Source organism: Pseudorasbora parva, chromosome 14 (assembly GCF_024679245.1).
Source record: "Pseudorasbora parva isolate DD20220531a chromosome 14, ASM2467924v1, whole genome shotgun sequence".
Classification (NCBI taxonomy): domain Eukaryota; kingdom Metazoa; phylum Chordata; class Actinopteri; order Cypriniformes; family Gobionidae; genus Pseudorasbora; species Pseudorasbora parva.
Window position 1 is genome coordinate 10,979,686 of NC_090185.1, and position 23,921 is coordinate 11,003,606.

At 39.2% G+C, this 23,921-nt stretch overlaps 2 protein-coding genes across 2 annotated transcripts; both read right to left on the minus strand.

The window, feature by feature from the left end:
- Positions 1-10,046: 10,046 nt before the first annotated feature.
- On the minus strand, positions 10,047-12,431 carry LOC137039717 (carcinoembryonic antigen-related cell adhesion molecule 1-like). Its single transcript, XM_067414991.1, has 5 exons — positions 12,394-12,431; positions 12,222-12,280; positions 11,044-11,370; positions 10,289-10,630; positions 10,047-10,204 (listed from the first exon to the last, which is right to left on the minus strand). The coding sequence occupies exons 1-5, from the start codon at positions 12,429-12,431 to the stop codon at positions 10,047-10,049; spliced, it is 924 nt and encodes a 307-aa protein (XP_067271092.1).
- Positions 12,432-19,001: 6,570 nt separating this feature from the next.
- On the minus strand, positions 19,002-21,227 carry LOC137039718 (carcinoembryonic antigen-related cell adhesion molecule 1-like). Its single transcript, XM_067414992.1, has 5 exons — positions 21,173-21,227; positions 20,328-20,654; positions 19,557-19,907; positions 19,338-19,462; positions 19,002-19,019 (listed from the first exon to the last, which is right to left on the minus strand). Exons 1-5 carry the CDS (start codon positions 21,222-21,224, stop codon positions 19,002-19,004), a joined length of 873 nt encoding a protein of 290 aa, XP_067271093.1. The 5' UTR covers positions 21,225-21,227.
- Positions 21,228-23,921: the final 2,694 nt, after the last annotated feature.

Below are 23,921 nucleotides of genomic sequence, written 5' to 3' on the forward strand. Positions count from 1 at the left end.
TAAGAAATAGCTGTAAAACTGAGGCACTGGGCAGCAGAATATTTGTCAATTCCTGCTCTTTTCTTATCTCCGTCACTCTTTCTTTTACTCTCATTCTGCTTATCTTGCCATGTGTCTTCCCCTCCTAAAGCTGAGCTTTGACTGGTGAAGGAAATAATTTAAAAAAAATCACTAAATATGAATGCATTCATTATTAATTTTATGCTACTTTGACTTCCGGAGCTTGATTGGGCTTCGTTGGGGCCAATAACCAGTGTTTTATTGGCCCGCTGAATACCTTGGTCCAAAGCTGGCCAGCTCGGGCTAGAGTGGATATGAGTTTATGATAAGACAAAAATTACAAATACAATTATTGTTTAGCCAACATTTTATATTTATTATCCCAGTTACTCTCTTTAGGTGAAATTTAAAGCTGGAAATAAGGTCCAAATTTAGCAGGATTGGTTGGGTCGGGAAGAAAATAATTATATTATTATTAACCCAACAAGTAACCCAATGGTGGTTTATAGAGCACCTTCCCAACTGTGGGTTATTTTTTAGCCTAGAAATCTGGACGCACCCTAGCGGTAGCAAATCTAATCTGCCGCGAGTGTCGTCTAGAAACTCTCAATAGACTTTGAGACTTTGTAAACGCCTAACTCTGGTCGGGACAATCACATCATGCACTCTAAAAAATGCTGGGTTAAAAACAACCCAAGTTGGGTTGAAAATGCACCGACCCAACAATTGAGTTGTTTTAACCCAATGGTTGAGTTGTTTTAACCCAGTGGTTGAGTTGTTTTAACCCAGTGGTTGGGTTAAATGTTGCTTAAGACAACCCAATTGCTGGGTAAGAACAACTCAACCATTGGGTTAAAACAACCCAATTGTTGGGTCGGTGCATTTTCAACCCACCTTGGGTTGTTTTTAACCCAGCATTTTTTAGAGTGTGTATAGAGTCGGTGGGCGGGGCTTAACATAATGACGGCCGAGGTCGCGTACTACCAGTAAACACAGAACGGCGGTCTTTCGAATCAGCTTTGACCGCGACTCTGGAAGACTTGGAGTTAAGCTTTTCTCTGAGAAAAGAACAAAGAACGGCACTGAAGTCATTCTTAAAAAGGGAAGATGTGTTCGGGGTTTTGCTGACCGGATACGGCGAATGTTTAATCTATCAACAAGCTCTGTTTCACCTTCGTTGCTCTGGTTGGTTGTAGCGCTGTCCTATTATCCAATCATGTGCAGAGGGAGTTTGAAAGACAACTGTTTATTCGCCCAATGGTGAGTTTCCAGACCAAACATCTTGATGTGGGTCTGGCTTGTCAGGCTAGGTTATGTTAACTCAATACATAAAATAAAATACACTTTGTTTTAAAATTCAGATTTTTTTTTTTTTGTATAAAACATTACATATGTTTTAAGTCTAGCATTTAATGTAAATATACATACATGTATAAATATTACATTCAAAATACACAGCGCACATAAATTCAAAACCTAAAAAATATATATCCACTGGACTGTAAACATTGTGTTGTGGACGATATGGCTGAAAACTATCACGATATAAGCGTTTCATAACGGTCCATATCAACAATTATTGATATTTTTATGACATTTAAAATAAGGACCAGGAGAAAAATATTACATTTAAATATTTTTATTTGAAGCTTACCCTTCCTCTGATTATAAAGGCTATGATGTATATGACAGGCAGTGCAAGTGACAATAACAGGAGATGATTCTGACTTACCAGTTATTTGATTGTGAAGGAACATTTCGGGTCAAATAACTCAAAGGGGTTACTGAATTACAGGGAAAAGAACCGAATTACACATAAATGAATCAAAATTCATATTTAACACTTTGTCAACTATTCGTCCGGCAATATATTAAAATTACGGTATTAAATCAATTCTGATCTGATATTACTTCAATGGCAATAATCATTAAATTTATGTTCACTGTTTGTGAACTTAGGAAACACAATCGACAGTTACAGTTAAGGCAGCAACTTAAAAGCACACAGCACAAGACACTTGTATATGTGAAAAATTAAACAAGTATTTATTGAACTTCTTTAGACACACAATCTAACCTACTAAGATACACACAACGGAAATGAACCAAATATCTAGATGTGACACTTTAAAAAAAACACTTTACCCACTTTAACATTCTTTTTACCCTGAGAGAATCCATATACTAGCAATTCTAGTTTTAATTATTTTTTGTTCATTTTCACAAGTTCAGCCTAAATAATAATAATTAGTTATATTTTTATAGCGCATTTCTGGGTCCTCAAAGTGCTGTACTTTTTTGGGGGGGGGCCAAGATGCAGGGGTTACACACATACTCTTTTTCCAAATGACATCCTGGGATTTTTAACGACCACAGAGAGTCAGGACCTCGGTTTAGCGTCTCATCCGAAGGACGGTGCTCTTTGACAGTACAGTGTCCCCATCACTACTGGGGTGTTAGGACCATAGACTGAAAAAAAATATATGAATGTAGTGTCCGTGACGTCACCCATAGGATTCCGATAAGCCGTTCTGAAGCGTGAAGTAGAGACGAGCTGGCCGTTGCCATCTTGCGAGCGAGTCAACGTGTGTCACTCCCGGATAACAGAAAATGGGCAAAAGGGTGGGATGTGGCTGGAGTTAAATGGCTATCCACCTGCCACTCAAAGTAACCACGCCCTTAATTATGCAGAACTTTAAGGCTTTATATAATGTAAACAAATGAGTTATAAAAAAATTATCCCCCCTCACAGTTGTCATGAAGGGCATTTCATTTGTGATTAATGTCTAGCATACATCACAGGTTACATAGAAATACACATTATAACTTAGCACCATTTGATAAATTAAAGTACATTATCGGTATAAATTGTGAGGTTTTGATCAGAATCATGCTAAAGTCCTGTGGGTTTGGTGTGATGTTCAAAAAGCCTCTGAAATGTGTCGACCGACAGGAAGAGGAAGGCAAAGTGTTCCTGTTTAGTGTTGGGTTTGATCCTTTTGCTCCTGACCAGGCTGTGGATTTATGAATTGGGTCACGTCGATTTTATTTTCATGGAACAAAGAAAAACGCTCTCCTAATGACTAATCCTGTTTTTTTACTGGGTTGGAGATGAGGCAGATGAGTGGGAAAAGGATGTGTTCTTCGGCTATTTGGTGACGTTGATTAGGTTTTATGACTTGCTAATGGTGGGAGAGTCTGAGTCTCTGGAATGTTTTGTTGTTTTCTGCTCGCTACCCGTCCATAAGTGTTCCTACAAAAGAGAAAAAACACAAAATTACAAATTAACAGGTTATCAAAATGCAAATGTGATGGCAATAGCAGTTTATTTAAAGGCAGGTGGAACATTTCAGAGTGGCTAGCAATAGTGAGTTAGCATTAGATCCCACCCTCCCTTCAGAGCATCTCCAAAGTCATTCCTCCCCCAAAACACATGAACACACAGCAGATTCTGCCAAACATCACGAGAGATGGCGTTAAAAACTACCTCATGTCTCAATCCACATCTGAGTATTTTGTGGCCAGAGGCTAAAGACTACAGCCAGCAGAGGGAGCTATTTCCACATGTTGGCTCGGGCAGCCGCGGGCATTCATATAAACAGAGCTGTGTGGAGCAAAGTAAGTGTTTCAACTTCTCAAATTAATTCCTATGAAAGTTAAGATTCCCAAGGCATGAACAGAAAACCAGACTGAACACAGGCTGTGAATGTATGCCGCATTACCTCAGCTCTAGTAATGAATGTAATCTGACTCCTGCAGTGTTTGTGCCGTGACTCTCGATTCAACATGACATCATAACTTTGTGTAAACATACACGCCACTTTCTAAAGGCAAGTGGTGTGTTATCGATACGCATTTTGAGCTATCCGCGTGTATGTCTACACCTAAACGAAGCATCATCTCCGCGTGTATGTCTATTCCTAAACGAACCATCATCTCCGCGTGTATGTCTACACCTAAACCAAGCATCATCTCCGCGTGTATGTCTATTCCTAAACGAACCATCATCTCCACGTGTATGTCTACGCCTAAACGAACATCATCTCCGCGTGTATGTCTACGCCTAAACGAACCATCATCTCCGCGTGTATGTCTACGCCTAAACGATCCATCATCTCCACGTGTATGTCTACGCCTAAACGAACCATCATCTCCACGTGTATGTCTACACCTAAACCAAGCATCATCTCCGCGTGTATGTCTATTCCTAAACGAACCATCATCTCCACGTGTATGTCTACGCCTAAACGAACATCATCTCCGCGTGTATGTCTACGCCTAAACGAACCATCATCTCCGCGTGTATGTCTACACCTAAACCAAGCATCATCTCCGCGTGTATGTCTACGCCTAAACGAACCATCATCTCCGCGTGTATGTCTATTCCTAAACGAACCATCATCTCCACGTGTATGTCTACGCCTAAACGAACATCATCTCCGCGTGTATGTCTACGCCTAAACGAACCATCATCTCCGCGTGTATGTCTACACCTAAACCAAGCATCATCTCCGCGTGTATGTCTACGCCTAAACGAACCATCATCTCCGCGTGTATGTCTATTCCTAAACGAACCATCATCTCCGCGTGTATGTCTACGCCTAAACGAACCATCATCTCCGCGTGTATGTCTACGCCTAAACGATCCATCATCTCCACGTGTATGTCTACGCCTAAACGAACCATCATCTCCACGTGTATGTCTACACCTAAACCAAGCATCATCTCCGCGTGTATGTCTATTCCTAAACGAACCATCATCTCCACGTGTATGTCTACGCCTAAACGAACATCATCTCCGCGTGTATGTCTACGCCTAAACGAACCATCATCTCCGCGTGTATGTCTACACCTAAACCAAGCATCATCTCCGCGTGTATGTCTACGCCTAAACGAACCATCATCTCCGCGTGTATGTCTATTCCTAAACGAACCATCATCTCCACGTGTATGTCTACGCCTAAACGAACATCATCTCCGCGTGTATGTCTACGCCTAAACGAACCATCATCTCCGCGTGTATGTCTACACCTAAACCAAGCATCATCTCCGCGTGTATGTCTATTCCTAAACGAACCATCATCTCCGCGTGTATGTCTACGCCTAAACGAACATCATCTCCGCGTGTATGTCTACGCCTAAACGAACATCATCTCCGCGTGTATGTCTACGCCTAAACGAACCATCATCTCCACGTGTATGTCTACGCCTAAACGAACATCATCTCCGCGTGTATGTCTACGCCTAAACGAACCATCATCTCCGCGTGTATGTCTACGCCTAAACTAACCATCATCTCCGCGTGTATGTCTACGCCTAAACGAACATCATCTCCGCGTGTATGTCTATGCCTAAACGAACCATCATCTCCACGTGTATGTCTACGCCTAAACTAACCATCATCTCCGCGTGTATGTCTACGCCTAAACGAACCATCATCTCCGCGTGTATGTCTACGCCTAAACGAACCATCATCTCCGCGTGTATGTCTACGCCTAAACGATCCATCATCTCCACGTGTATGTCTACGCCTAAACGAACCATCATCTCCACGTGTATGTCTACGCCTAAACGATCCATCATCTCCGCGTGTATGTCTACGCCTAAACGAACCATCATCTCCACGTGTATGTCTACGCCTAAACGAACCATCATCTCCGCGTGTATGTCTACGCCTAAACGGACCATCATCTCCATGTGTATGTCTACGCCTAAACGAACCATCATCTCCGCATGCATGTCTACGCCTAAACGAACCATCATCTCCGCGTGTATGTCTACGCCTAAACGAACCATCATCTCCGCATGTATGTCTAAGCCTAAACGAACCATCATCTCCGCGTGTATGTCTACGCCTAAACGAACCATCATCTCCGCGTGTATGTCTACGCCTAAACGGACCATCATCTCCATGTGTATGTCTACGCCTAAACGAACCATCATCTCCGCATGTATGTCTACGCCTAAACGAACCATCATCTCCATGTGTATGTCTACGCCTAAACGAAGCATCATCTCCGCATGTATGTCTACGCCTAAACGAACCATCATCTCCGCGTGTATGTCTAAGCCTAAACGAACCATCATCTCCGCGTGTATGTCTACGCCTAAACGAACCATCATCTCCGCATGTATGTCTAAGCCTAAACGAACCATCATCTCCGCGTGTATGTCTACGCCTAAACGAACCATCATCTCCGCGTGTATGTCTAAGCCTAAACGAACCATCATCTCCGCATGTATGTCTAAGCCTAAACGAACCATCATCTCCGCGTGTATGTCTACGCCTAAACGAACCATCATCTCCACATGTATGTCTAAGCCTAAACGAACCATCATCTCCGCGTGTATGTCTACGCCTAAACGAACCATCATCTCCATGTGTATGTCTACGCCTAAACGAAGCATCATCTCCGCATGTATGTCTACGCCGTGTGATTCTGCCAACCTGATCTCACAGAATTAATATTTATAGCCTAATTTTATGTTTTGGAGCAACCAACTCCACTCCTACCCTAAACCTACCCACTCTCAACAATATAAAACACGTAACAGGCAAATAAATGTACAGTCACATGTATTTATTGCAAAAACGGACCAAAAAAAATAGTATAAAAGTAATAACTCATGTTGCATTCCAAGTCTTCTGAAGTCATACGATATCTTCAAGTAAAGAACAGAGTTGGTATTAATGTTTTATCGTTGAAATGATGATCGCACCCCTTTGTGAACAGAACACACACGCACTCATTAGTATTTCTGAATGAAATGATACACGAGACGACAATTAGTATGACGCGATCGGTCACGAGACACACGAGAGCCAATGGCATTTTACAATCAAAGCTGACCTAATGACGCAATTGGTCACGAGACACACGACAGCCAATGCTGTTAAAGCTGACCTGACGTTTCTTCCGGCGGCAATATATGAAATGTATTATTAATCTTTGGCGGATGGACTCGACGTGACGTTCTGGTCGCTTTTGGGGATTTTCTTCACACAGATCAATCGTTTGGCCTCGGAACACTTGGAGTATTTGTACTTTCTGAATAAATTGTGCCTGCAGTCGTATCTGCCTCTTATCCTGTTTTTTATAATACACAAATGTGTAGGTTTAGGTAAGCGTTTGAGTTACGCGTTCAAAATGTGTCTGAATATGTGTGTGTCCACAAGGTAAATGGATTTATACTATTAGAACATACTAAATTATGTATTTTTGAAAATGTAAAAATGTAGAATGTTTCCTGTGATGGGTAGGTTTAGGGGCTGTGTGTGTGATGGGTAGGTTTAAGGGTAGGGGCAGTGTAGGGGGGTAGAATGAAACGGCGTAGATAAACACGCTAAAAACCAATTATGCGTCTTGATAGCACGCCAAAATGGCATACGAATTGGCGTGTCATACATACGCCATTTCATGAGATCAGTCTGCTCGATTGGCTCACACACACATTATTGAACAGACATGTTCAGTTTTTAATTGTAGTGTCTGTTCTCTAACTGAACTGATTTTATGAAAATGAACGTGGTTGGAAAGTAATCCAGTAGCGGTGGCTTTGGGAGTGGCCTCAAAGGCCAGTGAAGCAAATGCATTCTGGGAATTGTTGTCTTTTATCCCGTGAGACAAAAGCACATTTTCTGTCTTTTCTCAGTCTAGAAGGTACCAAATTTGAAAATAATTTTACATGTCTACTACATTAATGACCCAGTTTAAATAGAAAGCTTAATGCTAAATCACTGAAGTAAATCACTGAAGTAACCCTTTAAAGGGGAGAATGACCTGGTCAAGAACACTATATGCCAGTTGTGTCAAACTAAACTAGAATATTTTCCAAGAACAACAAACATCAGAAACCATATAACACGTTCCCATTGCTCGGTTGTATCGGTAGTTGCTGCCAACCGAGTACCATAAATTCTCTGCGTATGTTCATTTAGTGTTCATTTCATCATTTTTGATTGTGGTATAGGCTACAGCAAGACATTTGTCTGTGCTCATGATTTGGTGTAAAGTCATAAGTCTTAGAATATTATTTATTTGTGTAACTTAAGCCACATTTCCACTGTGGGAACTTTCCCCAGGAACTAGGGTGACCTTGGGGTGGTACTCGGTGTGTTTCGACTGCAGGAACCGGGGTCTAAGTGAAGTTCCGGGTAAAGTTTTCCCCCTTAAAACGGCCCTGCTCACAAGGTAGTACTTTTTTAAAGTTCAGGAACTTTAGGGTGGTGGAACTTGTGCTCTGAACATGCTGATTGGTTGAGCTTACCCAGCATTTAATTTAAACCTATAAGTCAGTTGTGGTGCGGGCATTAAGAGTTTGCTATTCGAATCAACAATGGAGTTTAAAATATACGGCCGATGACGAGGTTCAGGCTCTCTTAAGTTTATTTGCGGAGGACGAAATTCAGCGGGCTCTGGAAAGTCACGCACAGTCCTACGTCACCGGACTCGTCTTCACGGTACTTTAGACCACAATGGAAATGCAGACGGTAGCAGTTCTGGTGGGAAAAAAGTTCTGAAACAAACTGTTTTGGGTAATTTCAGTGAAAACGGGGCTTTATAAGAGCAGATGTTTGTTACTAGTTATTCACAATATGATGAAGTCTATATTAATTTACTACCGTATGCTGCTACGGACAATTTTCTTGTTGGTTCTTTGCAATGTTGGAACATATTCTGCCAAATGTAACCTTCCGGTTGACTTGTAAAATCACATTAATTTGTTATATTAGTAAAAAAAATATTGTAAGTAAATTCATTATGGGTCATTACAAATTATTTGCTTTAGAAGAACCAAGTGAGAAAAAAAGTCTTTATAGAAAAAAAGATGCATCGATAATCTTTTCAACATCGAATCGCAGCCCTCTGGATCGTAATCGAATCGTGAGATGCCTAGAGCTTCCCAACCCTAATAATGAACGTAAACAGCTTCAAGAGCTCTGACCTGTATCAAATGACTGCTGCAGATTCATTTCTGTGTTGATAGTGTTGACATAAACGCATAAATCTGAGTTTGAGGACATGAACAGCTCCAGGTAGAATTACGACATGGTGTGAACGCAGCATACGCTCATTGTTTAGGTTCAGGAGGAACTGTAAGAGCCGGCTGCTGTTTGTTTACGGCACTTGGTGGCTATCTGTCTACAACTCTGGATGGCCTTATGGAACAAATGATGATGTGATGCCTGAGCAGGTTTATGGAAATACATATGTTGACTGGCAGGTAGGGCATCATATCATCGCATTGCAAGGCTTTGGAGACTCTAAAGTGAGGGTGGAATCTCACGCTTTCAAAGCTAACTGGTTATGGCAAGCCTCTCCGAAATGACCTACTCTACCTGTACATGTTGCAATTTAAATAGCAAAGTCATAAGATGAAGGGAGAAAAAAACAATAGAGCTACAATAGCAAACCACCCAGTGTCACCTTGTAGTGTAGAAGCAATTCCCTCGGGTCACGAATCATCTACAGTCCATCATTCTCCTGTAATAAAACACAGATTCACACAACAGACATGAACAGGACTGATGATTCAGTTACACAAACACAAAAATACATGCCATAGTGTTACATAATCATTTAAATATCACAAACTACTCAGTGAGGATTTTTTTTTTGTAAGAATTTAGTTTATAAAACTGCTTATTATTAAAATAAAACTGCATCATGTCTTTTTAACTCTGCTATTTACATTTTAAAACACTAAAATTTAAATTTTTTCAGCTGCATTCTCATCCTGAAATCTACATTCATTTTCCTTTAAAAGAAACATGCACATGTAAAATGCTTTGCAAACCACACTAATGTATACTAATAAACTTAAAAAATAAAATAAAAGACCTGAAGATCTGATTCTGTGAAAAAATAAATAAATAATTAAATGGTAAAAAAAAGTTTACATTTGTTACAACCTGATCCTAGAACTGGCTCATAAAACCATACATTAATTAAATAAAGTATTTTAATTATATTTTACAAATGTATCCATACCACTGGACATTTAAAGATTCACTTTGCACAATAAATCTCATATTTCTTGTTAAATCAGCTGTATGTAATACTCACATTCTGTGGTACGGCTGTACGTCTCCTGTGGCGATGATAGTAAATCACAGCAGCAGTTAGAGCAGCACACACCAGAAGAACACCAACAACTATTCCTGCTACAGCACCTGAAGACAGACCTGAACCTGGAACAGATGAAGACAGACACAATATATTAGATTCACAAATACACTGAATATGAACTGTTTTTTTTATTTAGAAATTATTCTCACCATCACCAGTTACAGTAACACTGAATCTCCTAATTCTCCTGATGCTGCTGCGACGGATGCTGTGGCTGCTGATCTCTAGTTTATAATCTCCAGAGTCTGAGGTTTTAGTATGTGTGATGGTCAGAGATCCAGTCTGATGATCCAGCTTCAGTCTGTCTCTGAATCTCTCTTTACACTGATCATCTGCACAGATCTGACTCTGATCTTCAGTGATTTCAGTGATGAGAGTCTCATTAAAATACCACGCCATCACATCATTTGTGTTTTTCATTACAGCGGGATCTAAAGTGACAGATTCTCCCTCCATCACTGACTTTCTCTTCACTTCATCTCGATCAGCAGCAGGAACATCTGAGACACAAACCAACACATGATGAAGATCTTTTTGGGGAACAATCTACACATCATGAGAGAACTGTGAACATGAAAGTGACTGCACAAACCCTTTCTCTCAAACTTTAGGGTTTAAAAAAGGAAATGTATCTATGTTTTGTGCTTATGAACCTGTTATAAACACAATTCACATCCTTATTTTACATCAATTCCACATTTAAACAGATAAAAGGATGTTATAAGATATTTTATGATTAGAAAGGATCATCTACAGGTCTTATTTTTTTTACTGAGATCGTTCTACATTCCAACTTCACAGCAAAAGAGATTATCTACATACTTCATGTGAATTTGAAAAAAAAAAAGTGCAAAAAAACGAACACAATAATGTGATGTGATTATAACAAATAATCTGCTTTTAACTGACTCACCATGAACAGTAATATTAAAGATCTTTTCTCTGATGCTGTTGCTGATGATCTGTAGTTTATAGAGGCCAGAGTCTTCAGTTGTGGTGTCTGTGATGGTCAGAGATCCAGTCTGATGATCCAGCTTCAGTCTGTCTCTGAATCTCTCAGGACCTTCATTACACTGAACATCTGTACAGGTCTTATTGATATCTCCAATGATTTGAGCGATGCGGAAGTTATTAAAATACCATTTAATGTCGTCTTGTTGGTTTATTATAACACCAGTGTATAAAGTGACTGGATCTCCCTCCATCACTAACACTGACACTTCATCTGCTCCAGACACACCTGGAGAAGAAATCAACAGATAACTATAAGCCACATTTATACAACAGGAAAGTGCAGCAAATGTTTTTTACACAGATCATAAAGATTGTAGTTTGAGAAATCTGTCAGGATTCATAATGTAACACATGCAAACAAACAGCAGCAGATCACTGATTTACACACACACACACACACACACACACACACACACACACACACACACACACACACACACACACACACACACACACACACACACACACACACACACACACACACACACACACACACACATAGTTTCGAGTCTCCGCTTAATAAACATCATACATCTACATCATGATTCACATTTGGATTATTTTCCCTAAACATATTTGTTTATTCATTCAACGTGTTATAGACCCATAATAAATATTATCCAGCAATAATATTAATTAAATAGATACAATTTTAGATTTTTCACCACATTAAAACTCAAACAACATCATGTTTTTCTACAAAATATTGTTTTTAAATTTGTTCATTCATTTGAAGTTTTATAGACTCAAATAGCATCATGTTTTAGTCCTGTACAAAGACTGTAAAAGTGTCTTACCATTCAGACGTAAACACAAAAACAATGATATCAAAATAAAGAGAAGCTTCATTTTAAAAACAGATTATATGTAGCAGTGCTCTGTTCCTCAGAGTGGCGACCGCGCGTTTGATTCAAAAAATAGGAAGTGACAGTTAAAGCGAGGCGCCAACACTCTGATTGACCAATCCGGGTCCAGACTCCAGCCCCCAAAAGATCTTCTTCTTCATGTAGGGTTCCGGCAGCGTACACTGAGTGTATTACTGCCCTCCACAGGGCAAAGTGTGAACTACATTCTTACATGCAATCCTGTGTCGTGCAGGAATTGTAGAACTTCCTCGGAGATCAGTTTGTTTGTCACTGTGTCCAAACAAAGATAAAACAGAAAAAGCCTCAACTCCACGTCCTGCCAATTTATCAAATACCTTTCTCTCTGCCCTATACCTTCTACATTCCAGGAAAACATATCTTACTGTCTCAAGACTCCCACATTCACACAAGCCTGAGACATGCTTTCCTACAATGCACAAAGAATAATTTAATCCACAGTGCCCCCAGCCCCCAAGTCCCTACGGAAAAGAGCATCACATAAACATTTTTTCCCAACATCAGATTGTATAGAAAAAAAATGTCTAGCCCTACTTTCCTTTCCCCACCCTCTCTGCCATTCATAAATCGTTGTTAAATGTACTCACCGACTTCTAGGCAGAAAGATTTGTGCATTGTTCAGTAGCCTACGTTTTTTGTGTTAGTTTGCTTTAAGAATTTAATATAGATATAGGCTAGGTCGCCCTTTGTCTTTCTGTTCGTCAGGTACTATGCTACGAAATTACATAAAACAAGACTGAACATTTTCTAAATTAAAAAATAAATACATTAAAAATGACTGAAGCTGCTACAGAAGTCTTTTCGAGTAGGCTTCCTTTTAAATTAAAGGACGACAGAGCTAGGTCTATAATTATTTAAAACTGTAAGGGAAGGCTTCTTGAGTAATGGAGTGACAGTGGTCATTTTCAGGGACAGAACCAGTTAACAAACATTTGTTTAGAAAAGGTAACAGGCCCGGGCCAGTAGACTCTATTAACAGTTTAACGTGGGTTCATTACATCATGAGGACAGAAACAGGATTTATCGGGTGGCAATAGTTTCAGAAAGGGATTGTAAGAATAGGATCAGAAATCTTAGAAGCAAATGTTTCATTCAATGAAATTAACCTAACTCTTAAATTACAGATTTTATCAATAAAGAAACTTAGTAAGCTTTCACATTGTGCATTTGAGGGATTGGAATATTATTGACGGGTGAATTTAAGGCAGCATTTATGAGTGGAAACAGTAACTTTGGTCTGTGATAGTTATTACAAATATGCTGCTTCTGCGTACTTTGCAACAGTCTGATAGCCCACTTGGCAATCCTTAAGCCACTCAGAAGATGTTTGAAGTCTGTCCTTTTTCCATTTCCATTTCCATTCTGCTTTCCCACAAGCTTGTCTTAATAAGCAAGTCTCAGATGTTTGCCACCGATCAGTTCTAGATTTTGGTTTGAAAACTTTCACTGGAGCGGTTTCATTTAAAACATTGCGCCAAGCGTCATTAAGCAGCTCCAGATGTTGGTCGACGTCAGGAAACACTGAGTCCAGCAACAGTTGTGAACTCACAGAGCAAATTAAAATTGAAGAATAGTACATGGCATGTGATTGAGCTTTGACAGACAAAGAGAACACTTTTGGGAAGGACATAGAAAATAAAATAAGCATATGGTCTGAGATCATTGTATCCAGTATTTCAATCTCAGAGATAGAAAAAAGCACTAGATCCAAAGTATCACCATATGAGTGGATTCTAGAAAGCTCAATCATAAAGGAAATTTGCAAAGATTCACAAAATATGAAGTGCCATCCTTTGTGCTTCACTGGATATGAAGCACAAAGCATTGGTACTGACCCATCCTTCAGAAACAGCCTTTTCATAATTCCAGCATTGCACTGACCCTTGTTGGTGAAGCAGTTTTGAGCAACTATATAACATTATAACAACATTGTTCAGGACATTTCCTTCATTGATGAAAATCAACCAAGGTGTCCTCAGTGGCTGGGATACTGGGAGTCTATGAAGACTAGTATGTCCGTTGGTACATCCAACAACAGAACATTTGTAATGTTTTTTGGCGCAGACATTGTAATACTCTAGCGCTGATCCAGCGAGTAAACAGAAATGGCGTCTCTGTGCTTCTCACTCAGGTGTGTGTCTATGCTAAAAGGGCAGATGATCAACAGTCGAAGGCGGGGTTTCCTTACTCTTATAGGGGGTAATATTGTAACAATAACGAGTCTCGGGGAATAATTTATTTAAATAGGACTCATATTCATGAGTCTATAATGTGACTCGCTGGTTGTACATTATATTAACTTTATAATTGGACTTTTAATCCTTTTATTATCAAAGTCGATTTCAGTCATCCAGATTTTCCTCTCGTCTCGCTAGTGGAAAATGGGATTTCTTCATCGAGTATCAATCTTACAAACTCGAAGAAATATTAATCTGTTTGATCAGGACAAATAATATTTCATAAGTTTGTACAATTTGTATTACTGAAATAGTAACACAAAATCAAGCTTAATTTGTAGCTAAGATCTTACGTCATCAGTGACTTCAAATCCATGAGCAAGACATTCACTTCAATGTAATTATTGGATTTTAATAGACACTAGAATATACAAAACTACGATTTCACACAGGGTAAAACATGCATATATGTGGGTAACAAAACAAACAACATACAAGGAAAAATCTAAACTTAACGAATAAAACAAAAGTAACATAGAATGAGAGAGAGATTGAGAGAGAGAGAGAGATTGAGAGAGAGAGAGAGAGAGAGAGATTGAGAGAGAGATTGAGAGAGAGATCGAGAGAGAGATCGAGATAGAGAGAGAGAGAGAGAGAGAGAGAGAGAGAGAGAGAGAGAGAGAGAGAGAGAGAGAGAGAGAGAACTTTTATCACGCAGTTCTTTCCAAGAGGCCCCAGTTAAATTCATACTATTCCCGTAAACAGGAATGGTCAAGACAACCTTTAAGCGCAGTTTGATTGCGAAATAGGATACTTGTATTTAAGTTTTAGGTGTGTAGGTCTGTTGCATTTTCTTAAAGGGGTACTTCAGTGCTGGGAAGATGAATCTGTATTTAAACTGGGTCATTAATGTAGTAGAAATGTGAAATTATTTTTGAATTTGGTGCTTTCTAGACTGAGAAAAGACAGAAAATGTATTTTTGTCTCATGGGGATGAAAGACTACAATTCCCAGAATGCTTAGCTGCCCTGTGAGGCCATTCCCAAAGCCACCGCTACTGGATTACAGTGACTGATTTCAGAAAGTACAATTAAATACTGAACGTGTGTGTTCAAAATAACGATCGAGTTGCCGCGTGAGTCTCACAGCAGACTCAGATTAGGAGTCAGATTACATTTAACATCATAAATGAGCTCTCGTGATGAGAGCTGAGGTAATCGCGACCACATTCGCAACATACATTCACAACGCGTTTTCAGTTCATGCCTTTGGAAGCTTAACTTTCATAGAAATTAATTTGAGAAGTTAAAACACTTACATTGCTTAGCCTCTATTTAAATTAATGCCTGTAGCTGAGCTGTGCTGTAAGTGTGATCTCCATTCCTCATGCACGAGTTGAAAACATGCGGAAATGGCTCCCTCTGCTGGCTGTAGTCTTTAGGCTCTGGGCAATCATTCCTCTCGTGATGCAAATATCGTCAATTTGCGTCACAAGAGGAAATTTTCCAGAAATAAAATGCATAAATCTCTCGTCTCAGGGGGATATAAGAGGGGGGAGCACGATCATTTGAATATACTCCAGGGTTTCTACTGATACAAAGCCATATGCTAATCGCTGAAGTAACCCTTTAAGGTTCTCCTCAAGGCAATGAAGCTTGGATGGCGTTCTTGGAGGAGTTTTCCGGGTGTGATTGCTGGCGTGTCTCTCGGGCAGGTTTGCCCATCTCTCCTTGCCCGCTCTCGTGCTCAATCGTTCATCTCTTCATCCCATCTCTCAAGTTGGAAGCGCCGAAGCGTGGGTCTGTCTTTGGCGGAAGGTGCTCGCAAAGAGACATTGTGGGTCTAGGTTTTTATAGATGAAATAGGCGGAGATAATTCAATCAGGAGATGAGTGGTCACAAGACCCCCTCTGTTCCTATTGAAAGCCCCCACTTCCTTGTGACTCAAACTAAGATGGGTGATTTATTAAGAGCCGATCTTTCTTTCTTTTCCCGGAAAGTGTATAGTTTCATATTGATGATTTTGTCACATATTTAAACACCGAAATCGTTGCCGTTGGGCGTCTGCGATTCCAATGATACCATGAACGACAGTATTGACATTCGAGAATGCAGAGATACAGAATTTACAGTTACTAGCCTACAGAAGTTGATTTTACATGCAGTAAACATCCAAGTTACTTCAAAACATCATATAAAACATTGCATCATCACAATACATATATTGGGTACATTGAAGAGGTAATTTAATCTAAAAGTCCATATATTGCTGATCTGTGTGTTCTCAGAGCAGTTTCTCTGTGTATGTGTGTGTGTATGGGTCAGAATTTGAAAGCAAAGGGGTTGTTTGGATGACGTGTATGCTGCAACCCAAAAGGCCTGAGGTGTCCAGGACTTCAACACACAAAATCCTTTCTTTGGGGATTATAATGTGGCGCCTCATCAGTTAATTAGTAGTATAGTTGCAGTACAAGGGACTTCTGTAGGGTGATTACATCATCCCAGGATACGTGATTATCTGAGCTCTGGTCATTCGGTCATATGATTAATTATTAACTCACTACCATCTCCCATTGTCCCTACAATATGAAACACGTGTTATGAGAGAATGAGAATGATTGATGGGGATCATGAAAAAAGATATTGGGTGGGATTTTACCATTATAGACTGATTGTTTACACACACCTTAGAAAAGTGAATTTTGTATAATGTGTCCCCTTTACGCCATTGGAAAATTTGGAAAATCAGAAAGAGCTTTATGTTAAGTATGTTTGCACAGTAAGGAATTCGTTTTGGTGAATGTAACATTAAGTCCACTGGAGGCAAGCTTGAAGAACGCAAGTGCAGAATTTATTTAGCATCCAAAAACATAAAAAAAGACTTGGCTTCAACTAGAACTAGAAACAAAAAGCAAACTAAGAAACAAGCAGTGGTGGAAAGAGTACTGAAAAAGCATACTCAAGTAGAAGTACTGTTACTTGTGAACTAGTACTGTTACTTGAACTAAATACTACTCAAAGTAGGAGTAAAAAGTACTCAAGAGTAGTGAGTATTATGCTATGAATGTTAGTCCACCTTATACCCTGCTAATTAAAAATGTAGCTTACTCTTTTATGGATGATTCTCAGTAAGAACAAAAAACATTAGATCACCAAAGAATATTTCTTTAAATATTTATTTTTATTTTTAACTGTTAGCACACAAAAAAATACAGCCATGTAATATTTGAGAAATCAACCAATAATCTGGTAAAATTTATGACAACCATTCTGTAGAGGTTTTCACCACTGATTATTTTTGCTTGTAATTAAAAAATAAACCTGATTGAAATATAAATCTGATGTTTTATAAAAGTTGTTCGCTATATACATGGCCTACAATTTTAAATCGCCATGTGAGAACACATTACATTAAAATATACACTTCAATATGTTGACAGAAAGCAGGTTTAATGCGTTTACATGTTAAACAAAATCGACGTAAGGGACAACAATCTTGCAGCGACGATCGGTTACTGCCTAATGCACTTTGAAGCCTGGCAAATAATCAAGCTAAATGAAGAGTTTCCAGCATATGGCACCGCCGAAAACTCACCCGGAGTTTTATATCATCAATGAATGACGCGTTCAGTGACAGTGAGCTGCATTACACGCGGGACTGAAATGCTGGCTACAAAGAAATTTCTAGCTCTCGTTTTGGTCATAGTCTGTCTTGAAAAACCAAGATATTTGACTGTCGTCGTAGAAGAAGTCACACTGCAGGATTCTGTGCCAAATCTTCTGACACTGCCAGAATTTCGTCTGAGGTAAAATTTGATCGCCGCGCTCATTAATCGGCTGCCGGTGAACATGTCAAACTAACGACCAAAGACGTCAGATTTTAGCCTAGGATCTGAGGAATCTTTTAGGATTTGCTAAATTTGTCTCAGACAACCAAATCGTGGCCAAAATCGCACAGTGTGCACCCGGCTTTAGCCAATCACGTTGACAGGAAAAATAAATAAATGTAGAGACGGCCGATTTAGGGAAAATAGCGCAGTAAAAGTACCGATACATCCCCTAAAAAAGTACAATTCCTGAGAAAAACTACTCAATCACAGTAACGAGAGTATTTGTAATCGTTACTTTACACCACTGGAAACAAGACAGTGAACATGACAAACTCAAAAACATGAAAAAACCAAAACACACAGTGACAGAAGAAGCTTCCAGTAGACAACAAGAAGAATAACGATCTATGAACAAGATTCTCCCTTGCGAAGAGTAATTGGGAATTAAAGAGACGATACATTCAGATAAAGTGCAATCGGTCAGTCAGTGGCACAGATCTCATTCAGTAAATGCAGCTAAAGTGTTTTGAGTCTGGATTAGAAAGTGGTTACTCTTGAAACTCTTCATTGTAATTAATTAGCATATCTGAAATGATTTGAGGTCCTAGGCCATTGAGTAGTTTATAAAGAAGGAACAATACTTTAAATTCATTCTGAATTACTGTAGAGTCCTCACGCCATCGGTGCGCGGGTCCTAATAACTGAAAACCATTTATAATATAATTTATTATCTTCACCAGCTGCGAGAACTGTCTTTTTTGCATAAATAAGACAACACAAAAAACATACAAAGACGAAATGGTCCTCGCTGCCGGGCCATGACACCAACACCGATGCAAATTTAGCAGTTTATGCAGCAAACAGTCTTAAGATGAAGAAAAAAGATTGATAGTGCTATAATAGCAAACCGTCCAGTGTCAGCTTGTAGTGCAGAAGAAATTCACAGTTCCCTCAGGTCACGAATCATCTACAGGACATCATTCTCCTGTAATAAAACACAGATTCACACAAAAGTCATGAACAGGACTGATGATTCAGTTACACAAACACAAGACTACTAGACACTTTGAATGTATTTCCTGATATTTGAGGACATGCATGGTCAGTTTCTTTTTTTTCTTTTCTTTTTTAAATCAATGTCTTAAATGTAGGATGCTGAAGGATGTCGTAAAACCACACATTAAATAAATTATTTTAATTACCGGTATATTTTACAAATGTATCATACCACTGTACATTTAAAGATTCACTTTGCACAATAAATCTCATATTTCTTGTTAAATCAGCTGTATGTAATACTCACATTCTGTGGTACGGCTGTACGTCTCCTGTGGCGATGATAGTAAATCACAGCAGCAGTTAGAGCAGCACACACCAGAAGAACACCAACAACTATTCCTGCTACAGCAGCTGAAGACAGACCTGAACCTGGAACAGATGAAGACAGACAGACAATATATTAGATTCACAAATATACTGAATATGAATACTGTTTTTTATTTTATTTAGAAATTATACTCACCATCACCAGTTACAGTAACACTGAATCTCCTAATTCTCCTGATGCTGAGGCTGCGACGGATGCTGCGGCTGCTGATCTCTAGTTTATAATCTCCAGAGTCTGAGGTTTTAGTGTGTGTGATGGTCAGAGATCCAGTCTGATGATCCAGCTTCAGTCTGTCTCTGAATCTCTCTTTACACTGATCATCTGCACAGATCTGACTCTGATCTTCAGTGATTTCAGCGATGAGAGTCTCATTAAAATACCACGCCATCACATCATTTGTGTTTTTCATTACAGCGGGATCTAAAGTGACAGATTCTCCCTCCTTCACTGACTTTCTCTTCACTTCATCTCGATCAGCAGAAACACCTGAAACACAAACCAACAGATGCTGGAGGATCTTTTAGGGGAACAATCTACACATCATGAGAGAACTGTGAACATGAAAGTGACTGCTTTAGGGTTTAAAAAGCAAAAGTATCTATGTTTTTTGCTTATGAACACAATTCACATCCTTATTTTACATCAAATCCCCATTTAAACAGATAAAGGGGTGTGATAAGAGAGGGTATGACTAGAAACGATCATCTACAGGTCATCTCTGAACTGTTTATAAACTGAGATCGTTCTACATATTCCACATTCACAGCAAAAGAGATTATCTACATACAGCATGTGAATTAAAATGGAGGAACAGAGAAAAAAACACATCTGAACGTCAATGCAAATAATAATAATAATAATAATAATGCGATTACAACATAAATAATCTGCTTTTAACTGACTCACCATGGACAGTAATATTAAAGATCTTTTCTCTGATGCTGTTGCTGAGGATCCATAGTTTATAATCTCCAGAGTCTTCAGTTGTGGTGTGTGTGATGGTCAGAGATCCAGTCTGATGATCCAGCTTCAGTCTGTCTCTGAATCTCTCAGTACCTTCATTACACTGAACATCTGTGCAGGTCTTATTGAGATCTCCAATGATTTGAGCGATGCGGATGTTATTGTAATACCATTTAATATCGTCTTGTTGGTTTGTTTTAGAATCAGTGTTTAGAGAGACTGAATCTCCCTCCATCACTGACACTGACACTTCATCTGCTCCAGACACACCTGGAGAAGAAATCAACAGATAACTATAAGCCAAATTCATACAACAGGAAAGTGCAGCAAATGTTTTTTACACAGATCATTAAGATTGTAGGTTGAGAATTCTGTCAGGATTCATAATGTAACGTACGCAAACAAACAGCAGAAGTTCATTGATTTACACACACACACACTCATCAAACACACGTACGAGTCTCATGGAGGATCAACTTAATAAACATCACACATCCACATCATGATTCACATTTTGATTATTTTCCCTAAAAATATTTGTTTATTCATTCAACGTGTTATAGACCCATAATACATATTATACAGTATTAATATTAAATAGATACAATTTTAGATTATTCACCACATTAAAACTCAAATAACATCACGTTTTTCAACAAAATATTGTTTTTATATTTATATTTGTTCATTCTTTTGAAGTTTTATAGACCCATAATGATATTAAATAGATTGGAACTCAAATAACATGTTTTATTTAGTCCTGTACAGAGACTGTAAAAGTGTCTTACCATTCAGACGTAAACACAAAAACAATGAGATGAAAATAAAGAGAAGCTTCATTTTAAAAACAGATTGTAATATGTAAAAGTGCTCTGTTCCTCAGCGTGGCGACCGCGCGTTTCATTCTAAAAAATAAGTGATTTAAAGAGCCGCGCCAACACTCTGATTGGCCAATTTGAGTCCAGCCCCAAAGATCTTCTTCATCATGTAGGATTCCGGCAGCGTAGACACTACTGAGTGTATTACTGCCCTCCACAGGTCAAAGTTTGAACTACATTCTTACATACAATCCAGTCATGCAGGAATGTAGAACTTCCTCGGAGATCAGTTTATGTTTGTCACTGTGTCCAAACAAAGATAAAACAGAAAAAGCCTCAACTCCAAGTCCTGCCAATTTATCAAATAATACCTTTCTCTCTGCCCTATACCTTCTACATTCCAGGAAAACACGTCTTACTTGCTGCGGCTGCTGATCTCTAGTTTATAATCTCCAGAGTCTGAGGTTTTATGGGTCCTGCACACTGTGGGATTTTTAAAATCCTTTGCGAATGTCCCTTGTCAGACTGTAAGAACATGATCCCCGATGTAAGCCGTGTCACACTGTAATGGGTCCTGCACACTGTGCGATTTTTCGAAATCCTTTGCGAATGTCCCTTGTCAGACTGTACGAACATGATCCCCGTGTCACACTGTAAGATCTCAGTTGTCATTAATGTCAGACTGCACGATAGTTTAGGCGCGCTAAAAACGGACGCGCGCAAGAAATCTCACCCGGAGCTTTATATCATCAATGAATGACGCGTTCAGTGACAGTGAGCTGAATTACACGCGGGACTGAAATGCTGGCTACAAATAAATTTCTAGCTCTTGTTTTGGTCATAGTTTGTCTTGAAAAACCGAGATATTTGACTGTTGTCGTAGGAGAAGACACACTGCAGGATTCTGTGCCAAATCTTCTGACACTGCCAGAATTTCGTCTGAGGTAAAATTTGATCGCCGCGCTCATTAATCGGCTGCCGGTGAACATGTCAAACTAACGACCAAAGACGTCAGATTTTAGGCTAGGATCTGAGGAATCTTTTAGGATTTCCTAAATTTGTCTCAGACGGCCAAATCGCACAGTGTGCACCCGGCTTTAGTGTGTGTGATGGTCAGAGATCCAGTCTGATGGTCCAGCTTCAGTCTGTCTCTGAATCTCTCAGTACACTGATCATCTGCACAGATCTGACTCTGATCTTCAGTGATTTCAGTGATGAGAGTCTCATTATAATACCACGCCATCACATCATTTGTGTTTTTCATTACAGCGGGATCTAAAGTGACAGATCCTCCCTCTTCCCTTTACATATTTGTTAATTCATTCATTCAACAAAGTTTTATAGACCCATAATAAATATTACCCAGTAATTATTTTACATAGTGATAGATAAAAACTGTGCTTTTCCCCCACATTAAAACTCAAAATAGCGTCATGTCTTTCAACGAGTTTTATATTTAGTCCTGGTGATTGAATCCCACACAATAAATCACATTTTTCATTCAGATATCAGACATCGTTAACAATTAGAAACTGTAACATAAGTGTCTTACCATTCAGACGTAAACACAAAAACAATTAGATCAAAATAAAGAGAAGATTCATTAAAAAACAAAGATTCTGAAAAGTGCTATTGTTGCTCAGCGTGGCGATCGCGTTTCATTCAAACACGAAGAAGTGAAAGTAACGGTGAAAAAGCTGCGCCAAACACTCTGATTGGCCGATCCGGGTCCACCCCCAACAATTCATTCGCAGTTTGACTCTGGTTGTCATCTCATTTCTCCAATCAATTTGCCGCATTTTCAAATGACTAGAAAGCGGGAGAGCCATAGACGGCTCTGGAAAACGGAACAACACCGTCCGTTGTGTGTGTGTGTGTGTGTGTGTGTGTGTGTGTGTGTGTGTGTGTGTGTGTGTGTGTGTGTGTGTGTGTGTGTGTGTGTGTGTGTGTGTGTGTGCGTGCGTGCGTGCGTGCGTGCGTTTGTGTGTGTGTGTGTGTGTGTGTGTGTGTGTGTGTGTGTGTGTGTGTGTGTGTGTGTGTGTGTGTGTGTGTGTGTGTGTGTGTGTGTGTGTGTGTGTGTGTGTGATTTTGCTATATGAATGCGTATTGGTCGATACATGTTTATATATATATATATATATATATATATATATATATATATATATATATATATATATATATATATATATATATATATATATATATATATATATACGTTTGTATAGATATATGTAGGCTAGATATATGTTTGTATATCGGCAACTTAACCCTTTTTTGTCACACCCAGGCCCAATGTCCAGAACTAATGCAGAACTCGTTTATTTGCAGATACGGCCAACAGGTAAGTGATGATATTAGAGATCATTAAGATTAGATCTGTGCTGTTGACTATATTGCTGACTTTGAGTCTGTCTTACAGGATATTTGGAGCACATACACACACACACACACCCACACACACACACACACACACACACACACACACACACACACACACACACACACAACCAAAACACACACACACACACACAACCAAAACACACACACACACACACACACACACACACACACACACGAGGGAACAACGTTGTCAATTCAAATTAAGGCATACACAGTCAAAAAAAGGTGAAGGCTCATTTTAAAATGATTGTAATTTATTAAAAGTTTACCTTAATAATGACCTTGATTAGTAAGTCTAGAACTGACTTCTGTTCTGTTC